The sequence below is a fragment of the Phodopus roborovskii genome, unplaced genomic scaffold, assembly GCF_943737965.1.
Source record: "Phodopus roborovskii unplaced genomic scaffold, PHOROB, whole genome shotgun sequence".
NCBI classification, from domain to species: Eukaryota; Metazoa; Chordata; class Mammalia; order Rodentia; family Cricetidae; genus Phodopus; species Phodopus roborovskii.
In genome coordinates this window covers 6,755,221-6,771,416 of record NW_026126566.1, presented here as the reverse complement: position 1 = coordinate 6,771,416, position 16,196 = coordinate 6,755,221, and the positions used below count along the sequence as shown (strand labels likewise).

The window sequence follows — 16,196 nt, the reverse complement described above, 5'->3', positions numbered from 1 at the left end:
TCTATGTAGACCAAGCTGGCCTCAAGCTCAAAAAACACCTGCTGGTATTAGACAAGGACTGCACAGAGAAACCCTGTCTCAGGAAAAAAAACAAAACCAAAAACCAAAAACTGTGTATCAGTTAGGTAAAATCAATTTTTAAAAGTCAAACTATTTTTAAAACTGAATACTAGAAATGTATATTTGAGATCATAAAATTTGGAGTTTGAAGTTTTGAATGGTGAAACACTCCAGTAATTCTAGTACATGGGAGGTGGAGGCAGGAAGGCCAGGGGTTCACGGTCAGCCCTTGCTACACAGAAAATGCAAACCAGCCTGGTCTTCATGAGACTTTGTCTCAAAAATACAAAAACAAACCCAGAATGTAGTGTTTAAAAACAGAAAGCTGAAAATTATTATTTTATGTATCTTCTATCTTTGTTTCACGAAGGAAGAAGTTTTGACTCACAAAGGGTTAAGTGGGAGCAATCTTAAAAAGATGTTAATAGTTTATAAAACAATGTACTTAAAGAACTTACTAGTGCCTGGCACAAGTTAAGTGATCAATTAAATGTAAAACAAGGCATTTTACAATACTTTCAGTACTATTATTCACTGTATAGAAAATAAAGACATTACTGTTTAAGAAAGAAGTCAGAAAAAAATTATAACCAATAGCACTGAAAAAAAAAAAAAATGAAACTTCCACGATCGCAATAAACTAATTATTAAGGACTCAAGTTAGTAATTTACTAGATCTTTTAATATTTATTTTTGTTTTTCCAAGACAGGGTTTCTCTGTGTAGCCCTAACTGTCCTGGAATTCACTTTGTAGATCAGGTGGGCCTTGAAGTAACAGAGATCTGCCTGCCTCTGCCTTTCAAGTGCAGGGATTAATTTTTAAGATAGAGTCTCATGTACTCCAGGCTGGCCTTGAACTATTGATCCTCCTGCTCTACCTTCCAAGTGTTGGGATTACTGGTATGTGCCAATCCCAGTTTAATTTAGTAGATTTAGATGCCTAGATTTGCTTCTGCATAAACCATCCCCTTTACTTCCAATTGATATATTAAATCATCTTGCTAATATAAATTCCAACAACTTTAATCATCACAAAAAATCTTAAGTATTCAGCTATAAATAGGAATTATTATAATATAAACTTTTCTTCACCTAAAGAATATGCACAATGGACACAAAACTTTAAAACTTTTTGTTATTCAATGAAAGAAGCAGATAATGTTACACCTCAAAATCCTTGATGTTTGGAAGACAGCTCTAAAGATCAATAACCCCCCCCCCAACATACTAGATTGATATGTAACACCTTACTGACAGATATACAGTAGTGGGTCTTATAATTACTAACATATACCTTAGAAACAAATTATATTTCTATTAGTTTATTCATGTCATCTCTTTTATAGTGTTTTATGAAAATCAAGGTATTTAAAATTTTTTAAAAGTATTTGACTAGCGTGAAAAGCTAGACTGTGATGTTATGAAAGACTCCTTTACAGAATTTACTTTAAAAACAAACAAAAGAGACCACTTCCTGTGTATTTAACAGCTCTATTACCCAAAACATGGTTATATTTTATACATTTTTATGCTACATTATCCTAGGATATTTTCTCTGTAATAATGACAATCAGAACCATTCCATGGAAAGTGACTTTAATAGGATTAATTACAAATGAAAATTATAAAGGTTGTATTATAAGAACATTATGCTTTAGAACCATGACATTTTCATAAATTTTAAAACATTTCCTATCTCTGAACAAAATTTCTCTTAAAATGACAAAAGCAGACAACTACAACAAAAAAATCAATATACAATTCAAATTAAATTTTTACACTGTTCAAAAGTAGGGCAATAGAAGAACCATGTATAATATTTTAACCTGACTTTTTATGAAACCAAGCAAAATTTTGCATATGGTATGCAAACATGAAAAAAATTTGTTCCTACTAGGTAGACAAAGTATGTTGTAAAATTTTATCACTTAGTGGACATGGTACTACCCACCTATAAATTCTACTACTTAGGAGATAGAAGTTGGAGTTTAAGTATTAGGAGTTTAAGGCTAGCCTGGACTACAAGAGACCCTGTCTCAAAACAGAAGCCTCAGGTCTGGTAGTACAAGTTTATAACCCAGCTGCTTCAAAGGCTGCCTCAAGTCATGATGATCACAAGATCAAGGCCTGCCTGGCTGTAGGATGAATTTTAAGGCACTGAGTAACTGAGTGAGATCCTATTTTAAAATCAAACAAAACAAAACAAAAAAACTGGAAAGAAGATATAGGAAGATTTCCCTAACATCTGTGATGTTGTAAGCTAAATGTCCAGTATCTCAAAACAAAAACAAAACAAAACAACAACAACAACAAAAAAAAACCCAAACCAAACACTGCCAGAAATTTTTATTGCTATCACTTATATATATCATAGTAATGATAAAACAGTTTCATTTCAATTAAAACCTAAGTAGGGTGGTGGTGGCACACTCTTTATTCCCAGCACTCAAGTAGGTGGAACTCAGAGATCCACCTGTCTTTGAGTAGTCTGGTCTACAGCGCTAGTTCCAGGACAGCCAGAGCTACACAGAGAAACCCTGTCTTGAAAAACAAAACAAAATTAAAGCTTAAAAATAAAATGTAAATATTAGAGATAATTATAAAATATCTTATAAATCCCCTCAAAATAGAATTGCTTAATTTTTTGTAAGAAGACTAATTTTATTTTTAATTATTGTATGTATGTTTTCTATGTGTGTGTCACAAGTATGTTCAGATGCACATAGCTAGAATTTTGATCCCCTGAAACTGGATTGGTTGATCTTTGTGCGTATATGTGTGTAAGAGATAGGATCACACCATGTAACTCTGGCTAGCCTGGAACTCTTATGTAGACAAGGTTGGCCTTAAACTCACAGAGCCATCTGCCTCTGCTTCCTAAATGCTAAGATTAAGGGCATGTGCCACCATGTCCAGCTCTACTGGTGATTGTGAGCCACCTAACATGGGTACTGGGAACTGAACTTGGGTCCTCTGGAAGGTCAGTGCATGTTCTTAATCTCTGAGCCATCTCTCCAGCCCTAAGTTTTTATTTTTAAACTTAACAACGATCACTGCAGTTTCACTTAAAGCAAATTACATTAAAATTGTAATGGAAACAAATGCATCAAAGTGTTAACAGTAACACTATATTAGACACAAAACTATATTAAAACTCATATACATATTAAATCTTAATATAAAAATAAGAGGAACTGTTATTTAATAGGACTTAGAAAGAAATATAAGAATTCATAGAATTTTAAAGATAAATGTAGAATTTTATTCAAATCATATAAATAACATGACAAGTAAGGCTTTCATCATTCTTTTCTTTTTTCTTTTTTAAAATAAAAGTCAGGGTCTCATTATATAGCTCTAGCTGATCTGGAACTCAGGCCTGCCTCTGCCTCATGAGTCCCTAAATTCAAGGCCTGCATCACCATGCCTGGCTTCAACTAATGTTCTTAACTGAACTGAAGGCATTTCTGCACTTATGCACTTACTAGCAGCTCCCCATATTACTCCTCTTGCAGAGCAGATGAATGTACATTTACTAAAGAAGGAATTCCTGAGTCTTAGAAATGCACAAGGAGGATACTCTTTATTTCCCTTCTCTTAAGTTTCAGTTTCCAACAGAACTGAGGTAGTGCCAATAAAATAACTACCACAAAGTTTGGTACATGGTAAGTGCTCCATAAATGTAAATAAATTGATATTTTTAACCAACCCTTTTTATATATTATTGGAATTTTTATTAAATGCTTTCTAGAATTGCTCAACAGTCAAAACTATTTTGAATTTCTCTAAATTTCTAGACTTAATCACTTTGTTTGTTTGTTTGTTTTTAATCGAAGTATTCCTATTCTTTTTGTATATCTGAGATAGGTCTCATATAGACCAGACTGGCCTTCAACTTGACAGGTAGTAAGGATGACTCTGAATTCCTGATCCTTCTGTTCCTGCTTCCCAGGTGCTAGGATTACGGGTGTCAACAAACCCTGTCTAAGAAGGGATTTAAAAGAAAAAAAAAATTCAAAAAAATAGATAAATGGCTATTAAAACTAATAAAAACTGACAAAATACAAACATGAAATTAGAAATAACAGATCTAATAACTGCTTCCATGAACATATCATATACAATTTCAAATTAATTTGATATACATTTTAACTTTTGAGATTATTTGCTATTATGGTAACTGCTAAAAGCCTAATGCTTTCAGAAGAGGGACATCTAAGGTACCACATTCCTAATCAAGATTAAATATTCTGTTTAGAACTCTGGAATGTATGATATATCAGCTACAGGCTAAGTAAATGAACAAGTTATAACATAGTAAGTTATACATACAATTAATTATCATGAAAATATTTTGGGAGTAGAACAGCAATAATGAGGAAACATTCTTTTAAGGAGGGAAATTTATATTTCTCCAAAGTGAAACTTTAAGATACATATTATGCTTTCCCTAATTAGAATAAATTTAAGTAGAATTAATTGTATCTGTGGCTTGCTCCATAACCCTACTGATATACTCAAATGTTTTACAATTATAGAGTTAGCTATTAAGCTTGTCTAATTTTTGTCACTGTCAAATTAAAAAAATTAGACTTGGGAAAAATAATTTTAAGTGAGACATAATCATCTTGAGCAGAGAATACAATTATTGCCATGCATTTCAAAACAGGTAAACTTCAGAAAATGGAAATTTTTATCAATTTAAAAGTTAAAACTTATTTAAAATCTGATGAGTAGTTAATATCTAATATATATTAAGTTTTATTATGTCAATTAACATGTAATACCAAAAGTTGTTTTCTAAGGTAACTGTTTAGTTTCATGTGAACTCTGTAAAAGATCATTTCTATTTAAAAATTCTTCAGTGAAATAACTTTTAAGAAATATCTGTAAAAATTAGCATAAAGGTAACTCCAAGTTTCCTTTAGAACTGTTTGTTAAAGTAAATTTGACTTAAGAAGCTCTATAAGTCAAAAATATAAAAATTCAAACTAAAGAATAAAGATCCTAACCCCTTAAAATATTTCTCAGCATTTGAATTTTAAGAAACTAGATATTGGCTTCTGCACAGTACTTACATGGCAGAGGAGCCTCAAATACAAAATGACATCTATAACCAATGGAAATAACATATACCCAATAAAAATTCCTAATTTGACCTTATTCCACATTTTCAAAGATCCAGTAAAGATTAGGAAGACTAAAGGCTCACAAAAGAAGAAAGCAAACTGGGATAGTATAATTGGGGTAGGAAGGAGAGGAGAATATGACAAGAGGAAACAGACAACAATAAGGAAAAAAATGTTGCAATCAAGAGACAGAGGACTGGCCTGCCTTTGAATATCACTCCAGCTACATCTTAGTTCTTGGTCTTCATCCACTGTCAACAGCCATTCTGGCTGCAATTCTGAACTGGGCTCTCATGGAGGTGATACATTCACCAGCCATCTTTAGGAAGGTAAATGATTAATTGCACTGTTTTCCCACTGCTGCAAGGACAATGAAAGGGAAAGTAAACTTGTGCACCTCATTTCATATCTAATTGTAATTTTCCACACAACAATATACAGAAACATACATTTTAAGAATATTAGTTCTTTTTCTGTATGTACATGAATGTACACACACTTTTAAGTGTGTTTGGATGCTTGTTCATCAAGAGTTTACACAAAAATTCCAATCTCCAAAACATCAAATACAATAGTTTAGATACTTTAATCTTCTGAACACAAACTCTATGCCATTAATGTTTGACTTTTCCCATTTAATTAGAGATTAAATTGGTCTAATAACAAAAAGCTGATATCCAAACATGAAATTCACAGGCCAAGAAAATTAAATGGGTAGCCTTACCTGCATACTCCTAAATCATACAAGAGATTCTATGTAGTGCTCTTATCCAAGAATTAACAGGAGTGGCTTTCATAGCAAATTTCTAAAGGATTATGTGGTAATCTTTATTTCTTTGTCTTTGAAGTGTGTGTGTGTGTGTGTGTATGTGTGTGTGTTTAACAGAAAAGGGGATATACCCTTAATGTGTTAGTTCTATTGGGCTTAATTAAGTTTGCTTTCAAAATTCCTAAGAAATCAAGTAATTTTACAAAGATCTAAAATAGAGAAATACAAAGTCTTGTTTTTGAAGGGGCATTTAAAGAAGTTGAACACACAGATTAAAGAGAAAGTATTTTAGATATATTTCTTAACCCACCTGCTATCAGGTCATCAAGAGTGTCGGTAAGCGTCTGGGCTGGAGTTGCAACCATGAGTCCATCTGGCTCTTGTACTAACAGCCCCTGCTCATGTCCAGCAATAGCAATCTGAGGCTGTCCTACGATCTGCGGGTTACCTGATACTTTCTGAAGCACAAGAGAATTTGTCCCATTAGAACCTAAGTCACTGGAAAAGTTACACTGTGGAGATGATAGAGGCTGGGCTGGGACAAAATCAATTTTTGCTGATGGTGGAGATTGTTGCTCATCACCAATACCATGATCTTTAAATAAGGCTGTATCAACCTGGGGTGATTCTGAAGAGTGATCCTCTGGGAGACTGCCATCTTCTTCACCTGCCACGGAGATTCCTCTATGAGAGCACTGTAGACCCTCTGTCTCCCTCTGACCTTTGGTTTCCAAGTACTCTTTGGTAAACTGCTGCTGTGTTTTCATCTGCAGTTGCCTTTCTACTTTCTGTAGTTCTTTCAGTATTTTCTTCTTCTTCTGGACTTGTTCTTCTCTGTTCTTTTTAAGTTCTTCTATCTTATCCTTGTTCAGAGGCTCACCTTGAATTAACTCCAATGACTTAAGCTGTGCTTTTTCAATAGCACTAATTCTTTGTCCCAGTTCATTCAGCTTGCCTTCAGTCTCCTCTACTATGCATTCCAAAGGCTGGCATGGGTGAAAAGGTGGCAGTAGGTCCTGATCTGCTACCTGCAGGGAACTGGACTTCTGCTTGGATGCACCTAAGCACATGAAAAATGTTTGAAAAAGTGCCATGCTAAAAAAAAAAAAAAAAAAAAAAAAAAAAAAAAAAAAAAAAAAAGAAAAAGAAAGACAAAAAGGAAAAAGAGAGAAAAAAAAAAAAAAAAAAAAAAAAAAACCAACCAAACAAAAAACAACCAAAAAACAACCAAATACCAAATACCAGAGTCCCCAAAACAAAAACACACAAAAAACATATCCCTCCCCTCTCCCATACTTCCTTCCCCAAACCATTATGACTAATGCTATAGAATGACTCAAAAAACCTGAACTATCTCAATTGTTTTCAATTGGGAGGTTATCAACTAAAAACCTGAATCTAAAAGAAAAAAAAAAAAATAAACATTTACATATAGAAGGATTTTAGAAATTATGATGAGATAAAGAGAAGAAGAAAAAAAAAAAAAAGAACCTCAGAAGTTTGCTGAACAGGTTGGACTTTTTAATTCTAGCTGAGCATGTTAGTACATGCATTTAATCCCAACACTCAGAGGCAGAGGATCTCTGTGAGCTTCAGGGCAGACTGGTCTATATAGTAAATTCTAGGTCATCCAGGGCTACATAATGAGTATCTTGACTCAAAGAAAAAACAAACAAAAAACCAACTAACAAAAGAAAAAAAATAAAATATAAACCAGAATAAAAAAGGCATTCAGAACAATATTAATGGTTAGTTTAATTGCTCATTCAGAACAATTATTTTAGGAATAATTATACAAGTAAAGTTTACTCCAAGAGAATAAAATAGGGCATATTTTTTTAAGCTGGCAAAATAGTCTTATTCTTACATTAAAATGCAATGTGAAATCAGTTTCTTTAGACAGGCATAATAGCCCACATGCCTGTAAAGTCAACATTCAGAGGACAAGATAGAAGAATCAGGGGTTAAGGATAATACTCAATTACATAGCTGAATTTGAGGCTAGCCTGCGCTACTTGGAACCTTGTTCTCAATAAATCAAAGATGAGTCTTTGTAAAATTCTCCATCAAAAAATCTAACATTGCTGTACCTAAACACTGAATTGAACTTATACAACAAAGGATAATTTAAACTAATTTTAAATAAACATTTCAAACAATATCCACCTAAAAGAGAAACAATGAATGTTATTAATAGGGAGGAAAAATATCAGATATTCCATATAGGAATACTCATATTAAAAACATATTTTAAAAATTATTTAAGGTTATTAAATATATTTGTGCCTTTTTATAATCTACTGAAAAGCAATTATTAATAGCCTTAAAGTGGATAAAGAAAAATTTTGATGTACTTCTTGATTTGTTTGAACAAATTCAGGGCTAAATTTTATTCAGGAAGAACGAGGACTACTTGTGGGGCAGAGGGAACAAATTACTGATGCATCTAACAAAATAGATGAACTTCAAAAATGTGCCTAAAGCTTTACACAAAACTACATATTGTAAAAATTTTACAGAGAAAGGGCAAACATCAGATAGAAAAGAAAGTAGTGGTTTTGGGGTATATCAATGAGAATAAGGTTCAAATGCACACAGGCAACAGATCTTTTGGGGGGCAGTTAAACTAAATGGGAACTGTGTGGTGTAGTGAGTGCCTGAAATCTTAACTAGAATGCTGAGGCAAGAGAATTAGGGCTGTGAGATCAGCCTGTCTCAACATCAAGAGTAACAATGAGGACTCCTCAAAACTTGATGGTGACGATTGCCACAGAACTTGGTCAATTTACCAAAACATACTGCATTGCATATTTTAAAATGAGTGAACTTGACAGTTAAAAACAATAAAGTTATTTTTAATTTAAAAAAATTTTTAAATTTACTTTATGTGTATGGATGTTTTGCCTGCAAATATGTCTGTGTGTGTCTGGAACCCACAGAGGCCAGAAGAGGGGGTGATATCCATTGGGACTGGAGTTATCAGAGACTGAGAGTAGCTATAATGGTTACTGAATATCAAACCTAGGTCCTCTGCAAGATCAACAATTGTTCTATACCACACAGCCATCTCTCCAGGAAAGCTTTTTTCTTTAAAAAAAAAAAAAAAAAAAAAAAGAACTGGGTAAAATAGTTACCTCATCTTCTGATTTGTAGCTAACATTAAAAACCATTTGTCATTTAAGATTTGTTTTGTTCTTTTTGTGTAAGTTTGAATCTCAGATGGTTGGCCTCACACTCATAAGCCCAGAGCTCCAGTATCTTGAGTGCTGGAGGTCAAATATGCACCATGACATTTAAGGATTTTTTTCCCCTAACATTTTATTTTTTATTTTTTTATTTTTTTTTGGTTCAGGGAGAAAGAGGAGAGAACGTGTGTGTGTGTGTGTGTGTTCATGTCACAGCATATTGTGGAGGGTCAGAGGACAACTTAGTCTTGCAGTTGTCAGTTTTCTTCCTTCTACCATAAAGGACCCAGGGATCAAATTTAGGTCATCAGGATAGGAGACAAAGGCCTTTTCCCTGTGAGCCACTTGCCAGTCCATACACATGAAAATTTAAAAGAAAAAGCATCTTATACCAAAAATCATTCTCAAGTTTAAAAGACGTACACACTAAAAGAAAATAAGAGATCTTAGAACTACATGCCAGGCCTGATGGCACACCTATACTAGCAGTTCTTTAGCAAACTGAAGGAAGAGAATATGGAATTCAAGGCTGACACAATTGAGCCCAGAGCTCCAAAAGATTAAAAAAAAACTTTAGGTAGTTCACATATATGCAATATATGCTGTAACTTACTAAAAGGATCCAAGATTTCCCCTTGGTCAAAAGTTCCAGTACCACATTGCAATCACTTTCAGAGGCTTTACTTACTCCCTAATGCAAATTCAGCAGCGCATGTCATATTTAATTTCATGTTCCTACTTGAGCAAAGTAATGAGAAAAGACTATTCTTTCAGAGCAAAAGCTATTAGATTTGAAAGATAATTTGGTTATTACTTTCATAAGACCTTACAGAAGCCAAATTTCTAACAATTAATAGGAGATAAAATTAGAACAAAAAGCAATGTATAAATCCACTAACACAACAAGTAAAAATTTCAGTTCCATGAATAAATGTAATAACGAAAGCAGAGTAAATGTAAAGGCTCAGCAAAGACTGAATATTCTTTCAAACTTTCCTAATATAGCAGTGCTTGTACCAGGATTAATGCTGCCCACAATGACATTCATAGGCAAGACAATCCAAAACAAGAGAAGAATGTTAAGGACAGAAAAATATACTAATGCCATGCTCAACTATATTAGAAGTAGTACATGGAACTAAAAGAGACATTTCATAGAACAAAGAAGTACGTATAGAACATTTGTAGCATCAAAAGGGTATTATTATGTGGGGGGGCTGAAGGTCACTGTTCTTCCAGAGGACCTTTTCAGTTCTCATACCCATTTTGGGCAGCTCACATGCCTGTAACTCTGGTTCCTGGGATCCAACACCTCTTCTGGTGCTCATGGGCATTGGATACACACAGTACACATAAATATACTCAGTCACGCACACATGTACATTAAATTAAAAAAAAAATTTTTTTAAAAAATATAAGACCATGGCTACCAAGATGACATAGCTATAAGCCTGATAACCTGAGTTTGATCCCTGAGGCCTATGTGGTGGAAATGGAGAATCAACTCCTGCAAGTTGTCCTTTGATTTCTACATGTCATGACATGTGTGCATGTGCACATATACACATACATAACAAAATAAAAAACACAAAACATCAAAATGTAATACATAAAAAGCAGTTTTTCCCTGGGCATTGGTGGCGCACGCTTTTAATCCCAGCACTGGGTAGGCAGAGGCAGGCAGATCTCTGTGAGTTTGAGACCAGCCTGGTCTACAAGAGCGAGTTCCAGGACAGGCTCCAAAACCACAGAGAAACTCTGTCTCAAAACAAACAAACAAACAAAAAACAAACCCAAAAATGCAGTTTTCCTTCAAATAGCCAATAGTTGAAACACCCAATGCTATGGTATTAAAACTGTCTAGGCAGGGACACATCAAAACACTAACACAATCTATAGTATCTCCATAATCCAAGGGTGGTAAAAACAGAATGTCACCTGAAGCTATAGAAATACCAGTTAGTGGGTAAAATTTTGACAAGAGTTCATTTGACAACAAAAATTTAATATGGGATAAGTATTAAAAGACACCAGAAAATAAGATTTCCAACCCCTTCGAGCATTTCCCACACTGTCAAGATACATATATACATGTACATACACACATATAGGAATCTGTACATGGATATCATGAAATTGACATACCAAGTAAAACTTAGTAATAGAAGTAGTCACCATCTCTTTTGGTTTGGCTTCTATCCTATGCTTTTTGTTCTCTCTAAGCTCCCAGCCCCAGGAAACAAATCTAGAAAGTGTGGTCTATAGCAGTTTACAATCACCTTTATTATTGATTTTTGTTTTGTTTGGGATTTTCTGTTGCTGGGATTGAACTGAGGGTTTTGTGAACGACAGGCAAGCATTCTACCATTGAGTTAGTTACATCCCCAGACCTTTTCTTCTGTTGCAGCATTGGAGAGAGAATCCAGAGTCTTGGGCATGGTAGAAGTTTTACCACTGAGCTACACAACCCCACCACTGATATACCTTCATTAACTTATTTATTTTTATGGGCAATAGGTGAGTAAGGTATGCCCTTACAAATCATTTAGCCCTCTACTAAAATGAGCTTAACCTCATTATTTTTAAGTCTGTATCAATGAATTAGTACAATGTGCAATGTACTAATGGTAAAAAATGACCAAAGGAAAACATTTGTTATCTATCATTTTAATGTAGAAATCTCTTAACCATGATGTCCAAAGATAGATCATCTGTGTTACATGATAACAGATTCACCCAACCTATCTCTTTTACTAAAAGCAATTATAGGTAAAAGCACATTGTTAAGTTTGGGCATGCATAAGCTTACATAAATATGATTACATGATTAAAAATTAGTAAAGATGTTAGTAAAGTTTACAGAAGAAAATTCAATTTGAATTAAAATATACACAAGTTTTTCTATAACAATTTCTCATAAAAACCTGAGAGTTCATGACACTGACTCTGATAAACAACTTTGGAAGTCAGGCGGCACACATTTTCCCTTACACCTCTATTTGGGTCTCTCTAAACATCGTCAATCTTAAGAACAACTTGTAAAACTGCTCTTTTAAAGACAGTTCTCACTGTGCGTCCCTGGCTGGCCTGAAACTCTCTTCTGTGCACTGGGTTGACCACTAATTCAGAGACTCACCTGTGTTTGCCTTCTAAGTGCTGGATTAAAAGTATATAGCACCACATTCAGCCCTTTTATTTGGTTTTATTTTGAAACAGGGTTTTGCTTGTAGTCTAGGCTAGTCTTGAATTGACAGTGATCCTCCTGCTTCAACTTCACCTATGCTAGGATTAAAGAATGTACTACCATGCCAGGTTCACTACTATGTCTTGATTTTTTAAAAAGTATATATTACATATTATTTTAAATTATATATTATTTTGTTATAATATGTCAATTCATTTTTTGAGACAATCCCATCAGCCAAACCTGGCTCTGAATTCCTTCTTCATATCTCCTGCCTGCACTCAGGTGTGTGCCCCCCCACCCCCACATTACGGGCTAGAATGATGTAGTCAGTAAAGTGCTTGCTATGCAAACATGGAGAACTTAACCTGGGTTCTTAACACCTACATAAAAAGTAAGGTACAGCAGCCCAGGTCAGTAATCTCACCAATGGGGAGGGAGAGACAAGAGGATAACTGGGGTTGCTGGGTAGCTAGCCTAGTCAAACCTGGTGAGCTCCAGGTTCAGTGACTGATCCTGTCTCCAAAAAGAAAAAAAAAAAGAAAAAAAAAAAAAAGAGGTGGAGAATGATTAATACAGAAAGAAATCAATACAGAGAAAAGTAGTGAGCATTTTATAAGAACTTACAAGACAAAGAATATGGACTTCAGACACACTGGGGAAATAATGGAGAAGAAAATAACATAAGAAAATGAAACAGAAGGGTTATAATAACAAAATACTAGGAATTGAGTGTGATCAATTCAACCCTACCCTTGAAGTCTTGAAAGAGAAGGAAGTGACAAGTCAGAAGAAAGTAATAATGCAGTATAAAAGTACTATAATTCACAGAACTACTTTTCTGTAACTAAAGTTCACAGAAAAGGAATTACTTCCCAAGAAGGTTTGAGCTATATAAAATAAATGTTGGGCTAGGGATATATATTTCCATAGTAGAGTTTTCTTAATGTATGTGAGGTCCTAGGTTCAATAGTTAAGTACTACAAAGAAGAAGATAACAACAAAGTTGCAGTATTAGGAACTGAACCCAGGGATTTCTACACACTAAGCAACCCAGCAAAATGTCCTCCGACCTTTCTGTACACCCCATGTATATGGCCATACACATATACACCAGATAAATGCAATGTAATTTTAAAAACAATACATCTTTGTTTTACAGTGGACTTTTATATCTAACTTATCTATGTCCATTGTATACTTTTTATATCATCAAATAGCATCTATCTATCTATCTATCTATCTATCTATCTATCTATCTATCTATCTTTTCTCTGAGACAGACTCTAGCTATGCAGTCCTGGCTGGGCTGGAACTCCCAAGTGATGGAATAAAGATATGCATCACTACACCCAACTTCTAATTCTGAAAGTTTTTATTTTTACTTATGTGTATGTGTGCCTATGGGTGATAGAAAGGGAATTGGAGACTCTGCAACTGTTATAGTAGTTATAAGTAGTTGTGAATTGCCCAACATAAGTCTCGAGAATCAAACTCAGGTTCTCTGGAAGAGTATTAATCTTAACTGGTAAGCCACTTTCCAGCCTTCAAATGACATAAAAAACAAAACAGAATTTACAGGGACATATACTCTATGATGAGTCTGATTATTTTTAAACTAACCTGACAACACAATAATTATCACAATATGTTCCTTTATAATTGTTAGGTAGTTAAGAGGATGTGCCTGTTTAGATACAAATGTTAACTATTGTCCTTCCTTAATAATTTAGTAAAATAAAGTGTCTCTAGAAGGTTACTTTTATACCACTCAGCAAAACAGTGTTTATAACCATCAACATAAAGATTATCATCTGAAGCTCTAGATTTAAAATGCTCTATTTCCTCTCTGAACAGTTTGTCTAGATTATTTTTTTTGGTTATTTTGTGGTTTTGTGCGAACTTTTAAAAAGTGATTTCCTGTTAAACATTGAATTTCTGAATCCCAAATTCTTACAGACAAAGCAAATACACAGGCATTAACTTGCAATCCCACAACTTGAGAGGCCAACACATAAGGATGGTGGAATTACCCTACACCACACAATGAGACTCTCAAAAAAAAACCTGGTGACCTGAGTGATCCCTAGAACCCAAGTAAAGTTGGAAGGGAGAACCCATTCCACAAAGCTGTCCTCTGACCTCCACAGATGTACTGTTGTACATGCATTCCCACACACATATCATATGAACCAATGAACAGAGTAATAATTTATTTAATACGGAAAAAAAAAAAGAAACCAGAGGCATTTTAAAGTATTTTAGAAAAGAGTATTAGCTGGTTGTGATGTTCACATTACTTTAAAAATGAATGTTTTATTTGCTAAAATTAAAAATAGCACGAAGACAGGCAAGGTGGCTACATTGATATATACTTACATATCTAATTGAGATTTCAATAGTCTTTTATTTATCACATACTAAGTAAGATATATTCATAAAAATTTTTATGTTAATTTTTTTGGATAGCTGGTATTGATGATAAAATCCAAGGCCTCATATATGCTACATAAGTGTATCACCATTGTGCAACAGTTCCAACTCTTAAGTAGTTTTTAAAGTTCTAGAAATTGCTTCAGCAAACTCAGATATTACAATATATAACTATCAAGAGAAAATACTTTTTGTCTACAAATGAAAAGACAGGAGAACAAAACCAGAACAGCTTGAGTCCTTGAAACAGAGTACACTACTCTAAATAATCATCTCGGGCTCAGGTCTATAATCCCAGCACTGGAATGCTGAGGCAAGAGGATTACCATAAGCATTAAGGTAGCCTGGGCTAAAAACAGAATTCCAGGCCAGCCTGGATTACAATGTAAAGCCCTGTCTTCAATGCCAAAAAATTTATTTTATTAACAAAGTTATCTGGAATTTGTTCACATACATTTCAATAATTAATCATCCAAATTCACAGACTGATGATCATTTGTTCAGGTTCACCCACTATATTCCTGGATTATGTAAACAAAACTGCATTTCTTCAACCTCCTTCTCATTAATTAAGTTGATGCTGTAAAGATTTATCGAGGTAGCCGGCACCCATTTTTATTATTACATTACAGTTTGGCTAAAATATTGTCAAATAAAAGCTGGGTGTGGTAGCACTTGCTCATATTTCCAGTACTGAGACAGAGCCTGAATGATTGCAACAAATTAGGCCCAGCCTGGTCCATGTCCTGAGTTCCAGGCCAGCCACAACTACATAGCAAAAGCCTGTCTTGAAAAATGAAACAAGAGCTATCAGATAGATAAACAAAAAAAGTTTGACAAATTTTTCTACTTTAATATAAAAGACTTAATATATTTCTTAAGTAATTTGACCAATAGAAAACTACATCTAGCAGTATGTTAACAGGGAAACAGTAAGACATTTTTCTAGTACTTAGGACTTTCCTATTTTAAACATCTCTAATACTATTGACATTTGTCAAAGTTATGTATGTTAGTCACAGGTACATTATATCTCTATACAATTAAAGTATAATGTACTAATTAGTTGAAAAGTATTCATTTTAGGAAAAATAATTCAACAACTAACCTTTTTGTACTCCTAAAAGAGCAGGAGTCGTCTCCTGTGAAGTTCTGTCGGGTTCCTGGGGAGGCACAACCATGGCAAGTGTGTGTATGGGTACACGTGGAACCTACAACGTCAACTCAGAAAAAATTCATCTCAGATCATAGAAGAAAACAAAGGTTCATAAATAAAACACATATATTGCCTTATGTTTTCTTCATATATCATCAAGTTCATTTGTTTTCTTTTTTAGGTTTATTTTATGTATACAGGTGTTTTGCATGAATGTATGTGTGGCACATGTGAGCCTGGTATTCTTGGAAGTCAGAAGGAGGCATGAGGTCCCCTGGAA

The 16,196-nt window shown here is 34.1% G+C and overlaps 1 protein-coding gene across 8 annotated transcripts in view; it reads right to left on the bottom strand.

Annotated features, from left to right (window-relative positions):
• Ankhd1 (ankyrin repeat and KH domain containing 1) overlaps window positions 1-16,196 on the bottom strand; it is a 104,433-nt gene that overhangs the window by 36,953 nt on the left and 51,284 nt on the right. For 5 of the 8 annotated variants that reach the window (XM_051202374.1, XM_051202375.1, XM_051202371.1 and 2 more), the window contains exons 14-15: window positions 15,869-15,971; window positions 6,269-7,018 (exon numbers count right to left, since the gene is read on the bottom strand). In XM_051202374.1, the coding sequence (XP_051058331.1) occupies window positions 6,269-7,018; window positions 15,869-15,971 (853 nt within the window). The remainder of the gene's footprint in view (window positions 1-6,268; window positions 7,019-15,868; window positions 15,972-16,196) is intronic. The other 3 variants (XM_051202372.1, XM_051202376.1, XM_051202377.1) reach the window with 3 other exon arrangements.